This window comes from Plectropomus leopardus, chromosome 2 (genome assembly GCF_026936395.1).
Source record: "Plectropomus leopardus strain MGB_pleo_1.0 chromosome 2, ASM2693639v1, whole genome shotgun sequence".
Lineage (NCBI taxonomy): Eukaryota > Metazoa > Chordata > Actinopteri > Perciformes > Serranidae > Plectropomus > Plectropomus leopardus.
The window spans coordinates 17,460,928-17,478,057 of record NC_142177.1 but is presented as its reverse complement, the minus strand read 5'-3'; the positions used below and the strand labels follow the sequence as shown (position 1 = coordinate 17,478,057).

Here is a 17,130-nt window from a genome sequence, read left to right as displayed (position 1 = left end):
TATACTAAAACACAGGTGATATAATGAGATAAGTGATGGCTTTAAAGTGATGGTGTGGTTCGATATTATTAAATAACCACACATTTTCTTCAACTTGTAAGTCTAAGCAATTTCAGTAAGAAAAGCCCACATAAAATGCATCTGATTGTAAACGTGTGAAAAAGAAAATCACTTTAAAGTGTGTCCTGCTTTGACTTTTGAACAAAAAAGAAAAAGTTGAATTGTTGGACAATTTTAATCTGGACACATCTGAGAAAAAAACATCAAGTTTTTTTAAGGCCTAAATGTCACTTCATGGTGACCACAGCATCCAACTGGAGACTCCAGACAGTGTTTAAACGACAAAAATGTTTATGCAGTGACAGTTAAATGTGACACACCACTTTGGTCTAGGCCGGATACAGCATCAATGAAATATGAAAACTATTGTTCATACGGCAACAGATGGAGATGGAGACCCTAAAGTTACTACAAGATGTCAACAAACAGCTAAGAGCATCTCTTAATATTAGTTGAAACCGTTAGGACTGGGTATTATTTTAAAAAAATTGCAATATCAGTACCCTTAAAGTAATACAGAAAGAGTACTTTGATACCTTTTTTTCCCCGACTTCATTTGACCTACAAATACACCGCGTTCGGCTTCACCACACCACAGACTGTACAGGTTGTAGCTTCTGTGGTAGTCGGCCAATCACACTTTGCATTAAACTGAAGGATGCTTGTGGTGATTGGCAGCGAGCAAAATCGTATAGTCAACTTTTTCTAGATCTGGGTACAAGACGGATCAAATGCAGGTACTGTTTCAGAATCAGAATCAGAAATGGAGAAGTCTTGACAATACTTGGTACGGGGTTATTTTGGTCAGTTCCTTGAAGGTGTCGCATACTGATACCCAGCCCTCGAAACACTAGCCTTGTTTTCTTACCATTTCCATGTGTTTTGGTCTCTCAAGTGATGGAACGCAAAAGGGATTAAACTGTTAAATTGATGTCAAAACTGAACAAGAAAAGCAGAACAACGCTCCCATCAATAAATTGAGTGATTACTGCTTGAATTTCTGTCTGATTGAAAAATTAGAGATAAATCAGTGTTAAGTGATACTCCTGACCCGCCGGCATTAACAGGACAACACACATAACGAAGCTCTTGTGATTGAAAACACGCAGCAAATTAAATTATTGCATATAAAGTGAGTCTTTCAACTAATGTCCCTGCAGCAAACGGCTTGGCCCGCTGTTATTAAATCATATTATTTAATGATTTCTGAGTGCTCACCAAACAAAGCAGCCTATCATTCTGCACATACGCTATGTTTCTCAGCATTCACAAAGTCCTTCCCTGGAGCCTGTAAATATCACCCACGGGCAGTCAGAGCTGTGTCAGTAAGCCCTCTCTGCAGGCTGAAACAGGAAGAGCGACCGATCACAGCTCCTCACAGAGAGTCAGTGATGCCGGGCAGTGCTCGCACACAGAGAGGCCTGAATGACAACTGATGGACCTTAGCTGGCAGTCTGGTTGTCTGTAGGCGACGTGCTGTCAGATGAGACAGCTTCGGATGTTGAAGCGGCTGGGGTTGAGTCAGTTTCAGGAGGTAAGGCAGAGCCCTCAGTCGGGGCAGCGGAGGCAGAGTTGGATTCTGCTTGGGAGGAGCTTTCTTTATCTTCCTCCTGAGGATAGAGCTCAGGGTACCTCTGCATGCACTCCTGCATGTTGCGGAAGTTGTCAATACACTCTGAGCCTTTCACCTCTTCCTTGCTGTAGTGGAAGCAGGAAAAGGCCTCCTTGAACTGAGAGCCACATGGTCCGCTGGCCATGCCGCCCAGGCAGGGGCAGTTCCAGTTGATGTCACCATTTGGCAGGATCAGACCTAATGACATTAGAAAACACACAGAATGGACATAATGAGCTGCCCCCCCAGATAAGACTAGCCCCTACATTGCCTGTTTTTAAATCTTGTTTTAAATAGCTTGTTTTTTCCCCTTCCTTTTTCATCCTCTCTTATTTCATTTATGTTTTTTTCTATTTATTATTTTTACCACTATTATTTTTCAATTTATTTATCTATGTACAGCACTTTGGTCAAATCTGTTGTTTTTAAATGTGCTTCATAAACAAATTTGGATTTGGAAAATGTCAAAACTTTTTTTTACGACTTTCCATTAAATTTCCTTGTGGAAAAGCATGCACTTCACTGTGTCTGTGGCACTTAACAAATGCCACCACATGCTGTCACATTCACATGGAACCTGTCATTAAGGGGAAGGCCTGTCCAGTATCAGTCATGGAAAATAAAAACCGTGCAAGTTTCCATTTGTATCAAACAGCAAATAAATTGTTTGAGTTTATTTGCCTTTCTTGACATTGTACGCCTTGCAGAGTGACTATTAAACATAAATGATACATTGTCTGGGTACACCTTTGGGTCCCCCAGGAGGAGCAGGAAAGCGCTGCTGGAGAGAGTGTGGAGTGCTTTGTTCAGCCTGCTGCCCCTGCGACTCGACCCAGTCCCACAAATGTGGCTGAGAGCGGATGGACAGTTTGATGGATATATTCTTTGGTTCTAAGACGATGTACGTTAAAGCTACATTACGTCAGCTAACATACAGGAAACACATTAGCCATAATTTCACTGAGGGTTAACCCGAGAAGTTTACTGTAACAATTACTTTCATTACACACAACACAATTTCATGACTGTTCCAAAACTTTCAACGACTTCTACTATTCCCACGACTTCTCCAAGCCTGGAAAGCAAGATTGTAAAATTCCATGAGATTTCCAGGTTTTCCATGACCGTGGGAACCCTGACAGGATGTTTGGGAGTCAGGTCCACTATTTCCACAATGACTAAAAATGACTAACCCTGTTCCTCATAAGGATCATTGGGGTCATCTGCGATGAGCTCAGCGTTGCTGGGTGCCTCATGGTCCTCCTTGGTCACAAAGATGATGCGATCTTTGCCTTAAATGACAAAAAACACAAACAACATCACAGGTCAACATGAAGCTAAAGCATAAAACGTGGTCCTGAAAGAAATACCTGCAATATCTGGTTGACAGTGACCCCTGGGGGCCCACTTTAAAAGTCGCTCTAACATGAGTTGACCTGCTCTGTGTTTAATAGCTCTGACAGTAACCAGCAGGACCGCAGTTAGCCGTTTCTCCCAGTATTACTTTACTGTATATTAAGTATCTCCCACGCTATACCTAATGATAAACCCTTTACCACTGCTGAGGGCTTCCTCGCAGCTAGCCATGCAGCTAACCTGCAGTAATCTGCGGTAAACTAACGCTGTTTCTGGAGGGTTAGCCTAACGTTAGCATGGAGGCTCGCTCGGTGACATTGCCCAGCCGAGGAGTGAAAATGAATGAAACAAGACTAAATTTACCCTCCTGCCTGCAGTACGACATGTCTGCCGCTGTTTTAGTCCGTCGAGCCTCGCCGTCTGTGTTAAAGGATGACCGGTGTGAGAGGAATTACTTAACAATTGCAAGGATCTCATTTGACAAGCTACCCGGCGTCCGACAGCCTCTGACCTGAGTCACATGCGGGCGCACGATAATGACGTCACCCGGTATTTTTAAATAAATAAATAAAATAACCATCGTTAATATAGGTTTTCTATTTAAGTAAGCACAAAATAACAGCAAAAATATTTCTTCTAACTCAATTTCAAAATTATAATAATTTAATAATAATAATTCTAAAATTATCTTCCAAATAGTTTTTTTCCTCAAATGAAATTAAACTGCACATACGATCTTTAAAACTGATAAAAGGAATCAAAGCACAAACGCTGTATAATTAGAAAATTATTAGATAATTGATGTATAATTAGAAAAAAATCCCTCTGTATCAGATGACTAAGTTAATCTACATTTCCTCTTAAGTATTAATCTATTTATTTTAATATTATTAACATTATTACCCCCCCCCCCTTTTTTTTTTTTTGTTTAACATTTCCAATCAGAACCTCCAGTTAAAAGCACTTCATTTGTAATCCATTTTCAGTCTTGTTTTGTAAGATGTTTACATTTGTTTACTATTCTCACTTGGCAATTTCTTTGTACTTTCTGCAGTTAATGAATGTTGTCATACTTGTCGCTGTCCTGGCCAGCCTCATCAGGCAGCTGGCTGACATGGTAGGATTGTCGGTTTGATTACACTCACCTCGACCTGAAAGGCTATAAAGGCTGGCCCAGGTGATCTCTCTTCCTGTAGCAGACATCCACCCTGCATTGTTGGTTTTGGTTTTGCACTTTCAACACCTCTACAGCACACCTGACACACATCCATGCCTGGCTTTCACTACTGATTTTGCTGATTTCCACACTCCTTTGTTCATTTTTCAAATGTCTCACTTTAATAAATTACAAATGTTTTTACTAAATCTTGTGTGGACTCCCTACTTGCCACATTCACTGAGCCAATGTGTTATAATCTTCAATAAAAATGTTTTAAAAAGAAGTTTCTATTCTGGTTTTACAATCATATGACCTTGTTTTTCTGTACATACCTACCAAAGCAATCAGACTACACATTTTTTTTTGTTTGTCCATTACATCCCTCAGAAGGGCGATTTATTTCTGCCACACTGCTGTGCATGACAAACTACACGTGATTAGCTCAGACATCCCAAAGTTGAAGAGCTACAAGGATTCAAAATGGTAGACTAAAAAGCAAGTTGAGGGAAAATATATCTTTAAAATATGTTCTTGATGACACAATTAGTTATCCATCAGTGTACTGTCTCATAATTTGTTGTGGTGACTCCCATTCTTCAGATTACAGGATATCTAGAAATATGATGTCGTTACAGGTAACTGGACTTCTGACTAGTCTAGAAGACATTTCTTATGTATCCCTGTTTTCATTGTCATATTATTAAGCAACATTTTATGTGATGGAAGAAGATTGCTGGGTGTGATGTACTGACATACGCAGTTTCAACAGCAAAATCCAACCTTTTAGTGTTATAGGGTATTTTACTATTTGAAGCAAGATTATCTTTAAGACCCTACAGTGACCTCTAAAGTGATTAGTACAATGTACAGCAACTGAATTAAACAATAGCAGATTTGTAGAGTGCAATCTGGACTCCAGAGGCTAATGTCAATGCAACAGCCCTAGTTAGTTGATAATCATGTCAGAGCTTGTTGTTATAAGTAATAGTCTATAGTCGTACTGCCCTTTAGTGTCAAATCTAACTTAAACTATAAATAATGAGAGCTACGACCAATCGGTTCCTATGCCACAATAAATTATTCATTATTTGATCCACAAACAGTATCCTGTGGTGGTCGCTGAACATATAAGGACAAAGCACAACGGGAAGGTTATAGTAACAAAAACACAATTTCCAAGTTTTTTGGAAAAAAAATCCTGTTTTTTTTAATAACACAATTATGTCTGTTACATAAAGTAAAAACCAAAATGAAACCCCTTTTCGTCCCTATCAAACCCACCCTCATCCCGACCATCTCGGCAGTATTGTGCAGCGATTCAGTCTGGGAATAAAAGAGCATGATGACACACAGACAAACACTTTCCTTTGAGGACCCAGAGACAGAGGACAAACACTGTGCCCTACTTAAGACCAGAGTGATATAAACATAGTCCATCATTTAAAATATCAAAATAAAGGTAAATAAAAGCCACCAACAGCTTGCCTGAGATTACCAGAAACCTTATCAGGAATACAAGTATATTTTATTTATACTTTTCATCCTTACTAAAGGCCCCCAGAACCCTCAAGCATGATTGCTACCTTTGATGAACATGGCATGGCTTTCTTTCAACTCCCCCGAAACTTCCAGGCAGTGCTTCCAGCTTGAAATAAGCACTTGCATGTTTTCACCGTCTTATTGTTCCTTGAACATGCTGCAATGAGAACAATGCCTGAGGTAAGTCAAAGACAGCACCCCACACCTGTGTGCTTTTAGGCATTCTTCAGCTGATAAGAGTCAGTGGGGACTTAGGCAGCCTGCGGAGAGATGGGTAACGGCTATTGGGGGAAAAAGGGACTGAGGACACACAATACTATGCTCAGCGCTGGGAGTAACCGAAACGGTTTTCTCAGCATTGACATGCTAGAGAGGTAATGGTGGAAAACACAGGTCCCAGCTGCAAAGTGCACTGATTGTGTGAATTGCAAAAAAAATGCAAAATAAAAGAAATGATGGGGAGGTGAATGTTTTGTGTCTGATGTGTGTCAGAAGGTTTCTAGAAGAGCAGTGCTCCCATGCTGCCCACTTCGCTCTGCTCCTTCACAAAGATCTCAAAGTACTGGTAGATGATGGTCACAGCCAAGAGGATTCCTGTACCCGAACCAATAGCACCCAGGAAGTCAGCCATGACAGACAGCCCTCCTATGCAAAGGCCACCGAAGGCAGCAGCTGTGGGGATGTACCTGTGAATCGTAAATTACATAATACATAAATACTCTGGAGAACACCTTTCCATATGCTGCAAGTGACAAACATGAAACTTTAGATTCTGTTTGCTCTGTACCTGTTAAGTTCATGCACCATGGAGGTCTCTCTGTGTCCCCTCATCACCATCTGCTGCTCCTTCAGCTGCTTCGCCACCTGACACACACAACGTGTTACACACAGGTTCATTTCACGAGGGACTGACACAGAGCAAGTTGTAAATGCTTCTTTAAACAGAGACTTACATCTTTGGCAGAGGATCCTGAGACCTCGATCCAGGTCTTGGAGAAGAAGGCGCAGGAGCCGAGCATGAAGACAATGTAGATAACAGCGTGAACCGGGTCGTCCAGGACGGAGCCAAACGACTCTGGAGGAGAAAGGTAGTAGCAGAGGCCACCGACTGGGTAGGCCCGAGCTGGTCCGCCAATTGAGGTGTCCTAAACAAGAAAGATTTTGTTAGTCAGAAGCTGAATGTTCATGGCTGACTAAAGCCCTATCAACAGGTATTTCTGAAAACAGATATTAACCGTCACATTTTGGCCTTTTGTACACAAACAGAGTTTTAGGTCACTAAAACAGAATTTCTGAAAATGCCTTCTAAGTTGCAAAACTTTTTAAACTCCAGTTACTTATATGTGTGGACATGTAAAACCAACCATTCGGGAAACACTGACCTGATTTCCCTGATTCATGCATGGCCTTTGTTGCTTTGTGTAATGATTATGCACCAGAAACAATAACAACAATGATGGACGACCGGTTTGTTCACATTTTGTAATTACTGTTTGGTCTAATGACCGCTTCATTGCTGCAACACCTCACAGTCCAACAAACCCATCTGCTGTGGAAAATGTGATTTGCTCCACCTCAGAGTTGTCTGCAGTTTAAAGTCCAGCAGAAACAATCGTTTTGGTTGAACCAGCAGGTGACTGGACACTTTCCAGAGTGGGATTGTTGTCAATAAGGAGTGAAAGAAAAACTTTCACATCTCCAGAGCATCATTCATATGTTAAAGTGAGCTCCTTTATCTTTATTTTGAAGGGGAGTCAACGCTGGTGAGATCTCCAGTAGGTGTTCTGAAAGAGGTGACATTAGCCTGTACACTTAACTACCTTTGCAACAAGGGAAGACTGCATAAAACAGCTGGCAGCGAGCATGTGAAGTTTTTTTTGTGATCCTAGATATTTTTTAAAACAAAGGTTAGGTGAAAAAAAATCTATTTTTAAAACAGAGGCAGAAAATATCAGTTTTCAGAAATTTCTGTATAGGCTTGGACAGGGGCCACAAAGCAAGACACATAATCTGACTTAAACCTTTTCATTGAAATAACAAAACACTCCTTAATTAATCCCCCTGCTTTTTAGACATATTGCATGGACTGGGTGTTTTGGAGGCAAAGCATCCATTATATATACTTACAGACCAGGTTCCCAGGAGGTTGACAAGGAAATTGCCGCTGAATCGCGTTGAGAGCATTTGAGAAATTACGTAGAGGTTGGAGACCAGGGCAGACTGCAGGATGATGGGGATGTTGGAGGTGTAGAACAGTTTGATGGGGTAGGTGTTGTATTGACCACGGTAGCGTGCTGACTTTATGGGCAGGTCCACCCTGAAGCCCTGGTGAGGTAATAAAGTGCACCAATCAGTAAGATGGTATTTATCCTCCAAATTCCGTCAGTGCAGTACAATGGACAGTATTTAAGTGGTGTTGCCAGCTCACCTGGAAGTATATGACCACTGCAAACACAAAAACGGTGGCGATGAGGTTCATGAGGTTAGGCAGGTTTTGTCTGTAGAAGGCCTCTCTCAGGGCGCGCACCTTGTCCGTGCGGGTGGCCAGAAGATGAAAGAGAGCAATGATTGCTCCCTCGAACTCAGTGCCTGGATAAACGACAGGAGTCACAGGGTCACAGATGAAGATTTGCCTCCTTTATCAGCACTCAGCTTCGTAATGTGTTCGTTCCTAGTACCCATACCTCTGCCAGTGTTGACAGTGGTGGGGCTGAAGGCCTTCCAGACGATCGTCTCACAGATGTTGGTTGCAATGAAGAGAGAGATACCCGAGCCCAGACCATAGCCCTTCTGCAGCAGCTCATCCAGCAGCAAGACAATCAGACCTGCAACAAAGAGCTAAAGAAAGGGACAAGAGACAACCGGCTGTTTAAAGGGGACTTGTACAACAATCTATACACAACAACTTGTTTGAATTTTCTTTTTTTTTTGCCTAACCCTTGAAGGGAAATTATATTTTTTAATTTGTTTATGTGCTACAAGACAGAAAATAAAGGGAAAACATATGGCACAAGAGCAAACATGTTTTATATTAAACTTACAAGTGCTTCACACAATATCCGAAATTAAACATTAAAACTAGGCTGAGTGACAGACCACTATAAAGGATGCAAATTAAATATTTTTGCTGACAAATGTTATTTCAGCAGGCAATTATTCATGTTTTTTAGAGCCTAAATGACCTAAAACACAATTTCAGACACAGAGCCTAAGCTTTGGAAATGTGTGTGTCTGCTTCCAGATGCACACATTTCCAGAGGTTAAGCTGGACAGTTGCAGTGAGAGTTGTTATTAACCTGGATGATGATGAGCAAGCATATCCCAGCACCCATCTCTGAGGGGTCTCCATACATGCCAGTCATAACATATACAATGGCCTGTCCAATAGTGATGATCATTCCAAACACTGCAAAGAGAAACACAAACAAAGAGTTGCAATTGGCAATCTTGCAGAGACAGCAACTACTGCAGACTGAACAGAGTATTGTGCCTGCCATCTTCAAAGCAAATAAAAAATCTCCACCGTTTCAAAATAGATTTGACAAGTTCTAAAGATAGCAAACAAGGCGAGCAGTAGACCTACATTTCTGGGCTCCATTGAAGAGGGCTCTGTCTTTGGGAGTGTCTCCCACCTCAATGATCTTGGCACCAGCCAGCAGCTGCATGATAAGGCCTGAGGTCACGATGGGGGAGATGCCCAGCTCCATCAGAGTACCTGGAAGTCGAAAGTCAGCAGTCAGCTTAAGTGTCAGTGTAAATCTCATTTAGTACAGAAAAAAGGCAGCAGCATCAGAAACAATACAGAAGAGCCTACGTCTGTTGACCTTTGACTCACACATGTGATAACAAGAGAATGTCAGGTCTGATAACAACACTGGAATTAGATTATTTCTACTTGTGGGAGCTGCACAGGACATAAAACAACAATTTGATTAATTCTGTTTAACATATACAGCTTAAGCACCTCTGTTGGAAGCCAGGATTACTCTCATCCAGTAGAAGGGATCTGCTGAGTCTGATGACATGATGCCAAAGAGCGGAATCTAAATCAAGAAAAATATATAAAACAGATCATGTCACAAACCACTATCACCACTAGGAGAACCAGTAGGTTGATTGTGATAAACAGATACCAACCTGGCAGCACACCAGAAAGATGAATAGTGTGATGGCAGTCCATAGTACTTTTTCTCTAAATTGAATCTGCAAGATTAAAAAAAGAGTCAGAGATATCCATTCACGTATACACAGTACAGACATAATGCAAATTAGCAATGTATATGATTTAAAAATTAATATCTAAATGTACCTTTCTTTCTGGTTTCTGGATTTCTGGCAAGACCGCACAGAACGGCTTGATGACCTCCAAAAATTTAACTGCAGAAAGACATTAGCAGGTTTTAACTCAATTCAGCTCAACTCACCTTTACTGACGTAACACCTTTCATACAAACATGCGGCCCAAAGTGCTTCACATGGCAACATTCAAGTAGCAGGCACAATTTAAAGGAACACAACAATATATAAACTTGCAAAACTAGAAAATTGCAATAGGACAAAAAAAATTAAAATGCATACAAACCAAAAAAACAAAACAAACAATTAAAGTATATAGAATTAAAAAAAATGCACCAAAAATAAACATCAGGGCTAAAATAAGGTAAAAATCAATCATTAAAACTTAAATAAAGATAAGACTTTAAGCTTACTCCGAATTGAAAAGCATACTGTTTATAATAGACAGAACTAACATTGCATTTCTAAATTTTTGCAGATCTCCTTAAACCGGGTTATTTTAGATGCAACGTCATCACTATCAACAACCAGCTAACCAGCTGAACAGCTGGCAGCGATCAACTGGGCAATTCAGCAACAAGCTGCATTATCTCAGCAAGATCTAAACATAAAAAATAATAAACTTGAGCTAGGTTGAGAGCAATTTGTATCCAGTGTGTGGTCATTTTTGACAGCCTCTCTGTGGTGTTGTTTATCAGCTGTGTCAATCACTGAAATTGACTTTGACAGCAAGCGCTTAAACACATGACATTGAATTATAATCAGATCCTAGTCTAGTCTATTTGACATTGCAAATCTGTGCTCATATAGAAACACAAGAAGACAGTCTCAGCTTGTCTTTGCAGTAAACTACCCTCGTTGAACAGTAGATAGAGTTAGCATGATGCTAACAAGCCTTCAATCACAAACCACTGCACAATGAATCACTTTAAAAGAGGAAGGTTGGGCGTCTGTTGTGAAAGACAAAGACGAGGTGCTAGACACTGGCTTCTGACTGTGAATCAAATGTTAGATAAGCCCAGCAAGACGAACCTGATTAAAATAAAAGCTTCAAATTAGCCCCCGTTATGAGCTAGCTACAACTTGCTACCTGGAGTTAACCTATCCAAGGTTAGCTAATTAGCTTGCCGACGAGCGCTTTATATCCGTTATTGTTCGCGACTAAAACAAAGACAGCGGGTATTTTATCCACCCTCAACACGTGTAAACAAGAGAAGAATGTCACGTACTCCCCATGGTGTCCTTTGGCCAACTCCTGCCGTGTTACTGGTACCAGTTTGGGTGCTCAGTGGAGTCAGTGTGGCTCCATCCAGCCGCTCCGTCAGAAAAGAGAGAGCACAGAGACACGTCACCAGACAAGGCGACGCTGAAGTTGGTGTACGATTAGAGGCGGCCGCTTCAGCAGTTAAGGGAAAAGTTATTAAAATGGCTTAGCGACCGATGTTTGACTTTTTGCATCTCTTGCATCTTTTTGCCCCCCACTGTTGTGAACGCATGTTAGACATTTAAGGTAAATCTGTCTGAAACCCTCTTTCACATTTGTGAAACATTTATTCTGTTTGTCAAAATGAAAACAACAACAGTGACACTTTCATTTTCTTTAATTTTCACAAATAGAACAAAGGTTTTACAAATATGAAAGTGGGTTTTAGACAATCTTAAATATCTAACATGCGTTCACAACAGTAAGGGGCGCAAATAGCCGAGGATCGGTCGCTAAGACATAGAAGTTCCCTTAACTCTCCCCTTAACTGCTGAATCGGAAGCAACGAATCGAAAGCGAACTTCAGCTTCGTCCAGACAAACCGATAACACACGTCATACGTCCGAGACACACGCAGCCACTGGTATTATTAAAATCTATGCACTGCACACTGCAGGATGCGCTCTTACGTGTCCACGAAGACACTTTATTTGAGATGCTTAATAAATACAGTCCCCTTGGACAACGCACGATTTTACATTATTAACATGTATAATCTAACCTTCTGTAAGAAAGAGCTCTCCCATCCTCCTGAGGGCGCCCTACTCCAGACTGTTCATTAACTCTGACCAGTGGACCTCTTAATGTGTGATCCTTTCTTCTGATAAAAACCTATGGATATAAGTCATGGAAGCACTGATATAATATTTACATAGCATCAGGCAAGGAATAGATGGAAACTGAAAAGAAGACAGATGTAAAACTGTCTGAATTCTTTTTTTAATTGGCCATATTTCAATTATAACAGTAAATTGTACAGACTTATATGTCTTTATTTCATTTGGTAACACTGCAAACTGTTTTTTTTCTCTTTCTTTTTTTTATTTGTTTGGCTATTTATTTTGCTTTTTCTCTGAAGTAATGCAGCTACACAATCAGATTGACAACGTCCATTTATTTTACTGATGTACGTCAGGGTACGGTATGATTATTGAGGGAAAAAAAGAAAGAAAAAAAAAGAAAAAGAAAAAGTCATCCACACCGTCACATATGCGGTAATGGACTATAACCAAGTATTGTAATTTTGAGTTTTTGAGATTTGGTAGGCCTATTTTATTTTACTTCCTCTTTCTTTATCAAAACATCTCATATTTTATGTGCAAATGTTTTAGCAGTATCGTGTTTTATTTTAAGGTTTAAGGATATCAGCTATTTTGTAGACTTTTAAAGTCATCTGTTTGCAGATTTAAAATTCCATAATACATTTGTTGTACTGATAAAGTGCGTGAAGTAAGGCTGGGCAAAATGAAGAAAATAAAACATCACAATTTTTATTTGATTTTTTGTTACCAAATACCTTTATATCAATACTGCAATATTATTGTGGGGTCAACTATTGGTGCTTTTACAAAGTCATTACACCATGAGTTTTTAAAAAAAATTTTTTTATAAATGTTATAAATTGATATATTGACCAGGCAGATAAAGGCTAATATTAGAGCAGCTCAGAATTTTTCTTCAATTTACTGTAATACAGCCTTTAAAACCAGGGAAACACATTTGGAAAAAGACATAGGTCTACTTTAATTCTAGAGGGGAATTTCTGTTTTCTCACTCTTTTTTTCTTAAAGATATTTTTTGGATTGTTTTTTTTTGCTCATGGATACTACGGCTTCCAGTCCACACTCGGCCCAAACAGGGACTTAAACCAGTAAAGTCAAGCTCTATAAGCCAAGACTTTTTGAACTAAGTGACATTTTCTTGACTGGAAATCAAACCCTGGATGGGGCGGTAAGCATGCCAAAACCTAACCACTAGACCACCAGGGAGTGAAAGTACAACAGTGATAATCCAATGGTACTTGTAGTGTCACATCACGAAATTGACATATTGTCCAGTCCCAATCTCAGTAGACTATTTTCTGATGCTGTCACTTCTCATCACTTGTGTTGGTTTTTTGTTGGTGGTGTGGGTGTGGACACTAGGCTACATGATGATAAGTGGGATTCTATCAGATGCAAAGAAACAAAAGATTAGAATAAAAGTAGATTTTGCAAATAAAGGCTAGTTAATGTTTACTGAGATGATTTATCACTTTCAAGTTGTAATGGTGATTCTTAAATTGAAAAACCCTTTTTCATGACAGACATTTTGACATGTAATTGTAGGAAAATCACAAGTGTATTTAGTAACATTAACGGATAATTCTATTCAGAGAAGGTAATAGTGCTGTGCATGCTGGCTTACTGGAATAGCTCACTAACACTTCATAGAACCGAACCATCGTTAATGTTATCAATTTCTGTGCTTTTTCTGCAATGGTAAGTCAAAATATCTGCAGTGAAAAAGGTCCATGGTGGTGAGCACCTTTAGCTGCACAATACTGATGGCACATGTAACTAGCACAACAATGACTGAAGCTTTTAGCCATGTGATCAGTCTAAACTAACTCTGATCCAGTGTTTTGATAACAGTGATGTTTCCCCAGACAGTTGCTAAGGCTGGTTCTGTGTGCACATGGAGGACATTTGTGGACATTATTCACTGAGTGTGATGCCCCAGAGGGGTCATCGTGGGGAGTTCTGGTAGTAATGTCTTAAACTGTGATTCTTATGCAGCTCCACTCATTAGTAACTCAGCACACCGGGGCCCAGCGTTGTCTCCCTTTTTGTTGTGACTGCTTGAGCCAGGTCATGACAAGTGGTTCAAGCAGCCACAACAAAAAGGGAGACAACACCATGCAATGTTCAAACAATACTTTATTTAACCAATAAAACCAAATTAGACCAGATTAAATCGCAAAATAAGTATCTACAAGGTGGGATGTGGAAATCAGTAAAGTCAGTGGTGTGCAGGAGTGGAATTTGTGTGTGTGTGTGTGTGTGTGTGTGTGTGTGGCAGTGTTGTAAAGTGTGAGCATAGCAAAGGGAAAACTTAGACCAGCATTACCAAACCCAAAACATGGCATGCCTGTGGAGTCAGCCAGGGGAGACAGAGAGACCTGGCTGCAGGAGCTTAACTGCAGCACAGCAGGCTCAGGTGTGCTGAGTTACAAATTAATGGAGCTGCAAGAGAATCACAGGTTGGACACTCCTACCAGAACTCCCCATGATGGCACTCATGGGACATCACACTGAGATAGACCCAGGGCCACACTATTTATATTGTTAATTTGCATATAGACTAACAAAAGTAAGAGGACATGTTGTGCCTCAGGTCTGAGTGGTAAAAGTCTAACAATTTTTGATTAGGCTGTACAAAGGAATCAGCATTAATTCCTCCTAATTAAAAATGTTTGGATTTTCTCTTTAGCTAACTCTGAAGGATTATAAGTATATTACTTTGCATTAGATGCAATTTTTTTTGTCTTTGCACAAAGAACTAGTACCAACACAACAAAATGCAGTTTAATCAGATGTGCAAAAAGCAGTTGTGCAGTGTATAGGTTATACAGAATATAAATAATACATTAAGAATAAAGCAAGGAATATACAAAACAAACAAAAAGAAGAAAACATGGAATAAACAGTAAGGGGTATGAATATGCTGGATATATGTATGAGAAGTATCAACAGTGTCTGTGACTACACTGACATGCATATATGAACAATGGTATGAAACGAGCAATCGTTATAGTAGGCAGTGTTGTTAACCCTTTGAAACCAGAGCAAATTGGCTTTAATTCTTGTAACGGGGTGTGGTAGGACCCAATTGCAGCACAACAGAGCAAGTGAGTAGTTGGTAATGATCTTTATTTAATCTATTGGCAGGTTGAATGGAGCAAAGTTGAGTTCTCCTGAGATTTTAAAAAAATAATTTTCTAGATTTACGTTTCTTGCAATTTGTGTAACATTTCCAACCAAGTTGCTCATTGCCTTTTTCCCCAGTGTTTTTAAAAGAAATCTCACCAAGTTGATCATGTTTCAAAGGTTTAAATACTTGTTTAAGGTGTCTGAAAGCAGCATAAGAACAGTGATGTCACTCTACGTTTTGAGGGTTGAGTATATACAGTATAGTGCAAGTGCAATATAAATAATGCTAATACTAAGACATTTTATACAAAATAAATAGCTAAAGGTATCATGTAAATGAATGTGAAGGTCTTATGTAAATACACTACTGATGGAGTCTTGTCCATAAAGTAGAGGAGGGGGACAGAGATATCAATGTATAAAAAGAATAGTAGTCGTAAGGTCAGAGAGCATTAAATTAGAACCCTTGGCTTTAATATTTGATTTTTTATTTCGGAAGTTTGTCATAGCACTTTGTCTGACACCATGCAGACATCCGAGGCTCTGTTTGGAAGACATGGCCACTTATGGCTAAAAACTAGCAAGCTAAAGCCTAAACCCAAACTGCTGTAATAACCCAATCCAGTCTAGGCTTGGCGGTGTAATAGTTTAATGTGAGCCGGAGTAAAACCCATGGAGTGATTCCAGAGGGCAGGAAATCTTCCTTTGTTTGACCTTCGTGAGTGAGCTTGAATAAAGAGTGTGTTTAGTGTTAATCTGTGTCTCTGATGGTTCATTAGAGTAATTAAGCGGTCAGTGTAAATGAGTTTGACAGAGTGGACCAGCATGCCTTGGGTACGACTAGGGCCTCGGGCCAGGTCGAGACCAGACGCCTGGCAGACAGCGTCACAGTCTCTGTTATGTAATACACCAATTATATCTTGGCTCAGTTTTGCTTTTGCTGTCCATTTCTCTGCTTTTCTCTGCTTCGGTGACCGGGCGAGTAAGCCGAGCCTCTGTACACTGTGTTGTAATTTCATGTACTGTATGTATAAACAGTCAATCTGAATTTATTTAGCTGTTAAATCCTTCTAGACCTGGATTCATTTAGTATCAACACGGGTTAACCCTTTGAAACCTGGATCAACGTTAGTTTTCGTGTACTGCGTTAGGACATATTTCACACACTATTTGACAGTTTTGAAACCTGAGCATATTGGTTTGATATCTTTCAAAAACTTGGGGAAAAAGGTAAAGACCAACTTGTCAAGAAATGTCTCATATTATTACAAGAATTAGTAAAAAGTGACAAGAAAATTACCCAAAAATAGTTTTAAAAAAAGAGAAGAAGATTATTTGAATATCATCCCAGAAGCGTGAAAAAAAGTTCAGAGAACTGTACTTATATACATGTTACATAAAAAAAATAACAAAATATATCATATATAAATATATATATAGAAAATTAATAATATCCAGCACTTTTTTCAGTCTTTTTTAAAAAAACGTTTTCTTTTGTTTATTTTCATGTAATTTTCTTGTTCTCATGTTTTTGAAAGAAATAATCCAGTTGGCTCAGGTTCAAAGGGTTAATTGAAGCTGCAGTCTGTGTATGTGAGAGAGTAGGCTCAAGTGAGACAGTAGCGATTTAATCAACGATGTCATGTCATGATTTTATCTGCCAATGATAGGCCCAAATAATTGTTGGTTGGGCCTTCATATTGTAATATTTGTTTTGATCATTTATTTCTCCTTATGCCTCACAGATCTGCTAACATCACTGCAGTCCAGGGGGGGGGGCAAACTTTGTCACTTTGAAGGTCCAAAACTGAAACTTAACAGTGGGCAAGTGGCCAAAAGCAAGACTCTATGTACCGTAATGTGTTGTATTGTCAAGATACAAAATGGGACTTGGATCCCAAGTTCCCTTAATTGAGATCCATTTTGTTGGTGT

General features: G+C 39.6%; 2 protein-coding genes across 2 annotated transcripts; both read right to left on the bottom strand.

Moving 5' to 3' along the window:
• Positions 1-216: 216 nt before the first annotated feature.
• chchd4a (coiled-coil-helix-coiled-coil-helix domain containing 4a) lies at positions 217-3,578 on the bottom strand. Its single transcript, XM_042502919.2, has 3 exons — positions 3,392-3,578; positions 2,866-2,964; positions 217-1,870 (listed from the first exon to the last, which is right to left on the bottom strand). The coding sequence occupies exons 1-3, from the start codon at positions 3,411-3,413 to the stop codon at positions 1,503-1,505; spliced, it is 489 nt and encodes a 162-aa protein (XP_042358853.1). The 5' UTR covers positions 3,414-3,578; the 3' UTR covers positions 217-1,502.
• A 1,789-nt stretch (positions 3,579-5,367) lies between these two features.
• On the bottom strand, positions 5,368-11,402 carry LOC121955097 (protein transport protein Sec61 subunit alpha-like 1). The gene is made up of 12 exons (XM_042502897.2): positions 11,252-11,402; positions 10,036-10,103; positions 9,864-9,929; positions 9,691-9,769; positions 9,310-9,441; positions 9,023-9,132; positions 8,411-8,564; positions 8,155-8,315; positions 7,854-8,051; positions 6,680-6,871; positions 6,514-6,590; positions 5,368-6,412 (listed from the first exon to the last, which is right to left on the bottom strand). Exons 1-12 carry the CDS (start codon positions 11,256-11,258, stop codon positions 6,226-6,228), a joined length of 1,431 nt encoding a protein of 476 aa, XP_042358831.1. The 5' UTR covers positions 11,259-11,402; the 3' UTR covers positions 5,368-6,225.
• Positions 11,403-17,130: the final 5,728 nt, after the last annotated feature.

Excerpts from the sequence above, each read along its gene's own strand:
- LOC121955097 (XM_042502897.2), bottom strand. Across the intron at positions 8,316-8,410 it reads CACTGTCAACACTGGCAGAG|GCACTGAGTTCGAGGGAGCA; the intron begins GTATGGGTACTA and ends TCGTTTATCCAG. Across the intron at positions 6,872-7,853 it reads ACCTCCTGGGAACCTGGTCT|GACACCTCAATTGGCGGACC; the intron begins GTAAGTATATAT and ends TTTCTTGTTTAG.
- chchd4a (XM_042502919.2), bottom strand. The coding sequence starts at position 3,413 with ATGTCGTACTGCAGGCAGGAGG. Across the intron at positions 2,965-3,391 it reads GTCGTACTGCAGGCAGGAGG|GCAAAGATCGCATCATCTTT; the intron begins GTAAATTTAGTC and ends TTGTCATTTAAG. Across the intron at positions 1,871-2,865 it reads TGATCCTTATGAGGAACAGG|GTCTGATCCTGCCAAATGGT; the intron begins GTTAGTCATTTT and ends TAATGTCATTAG.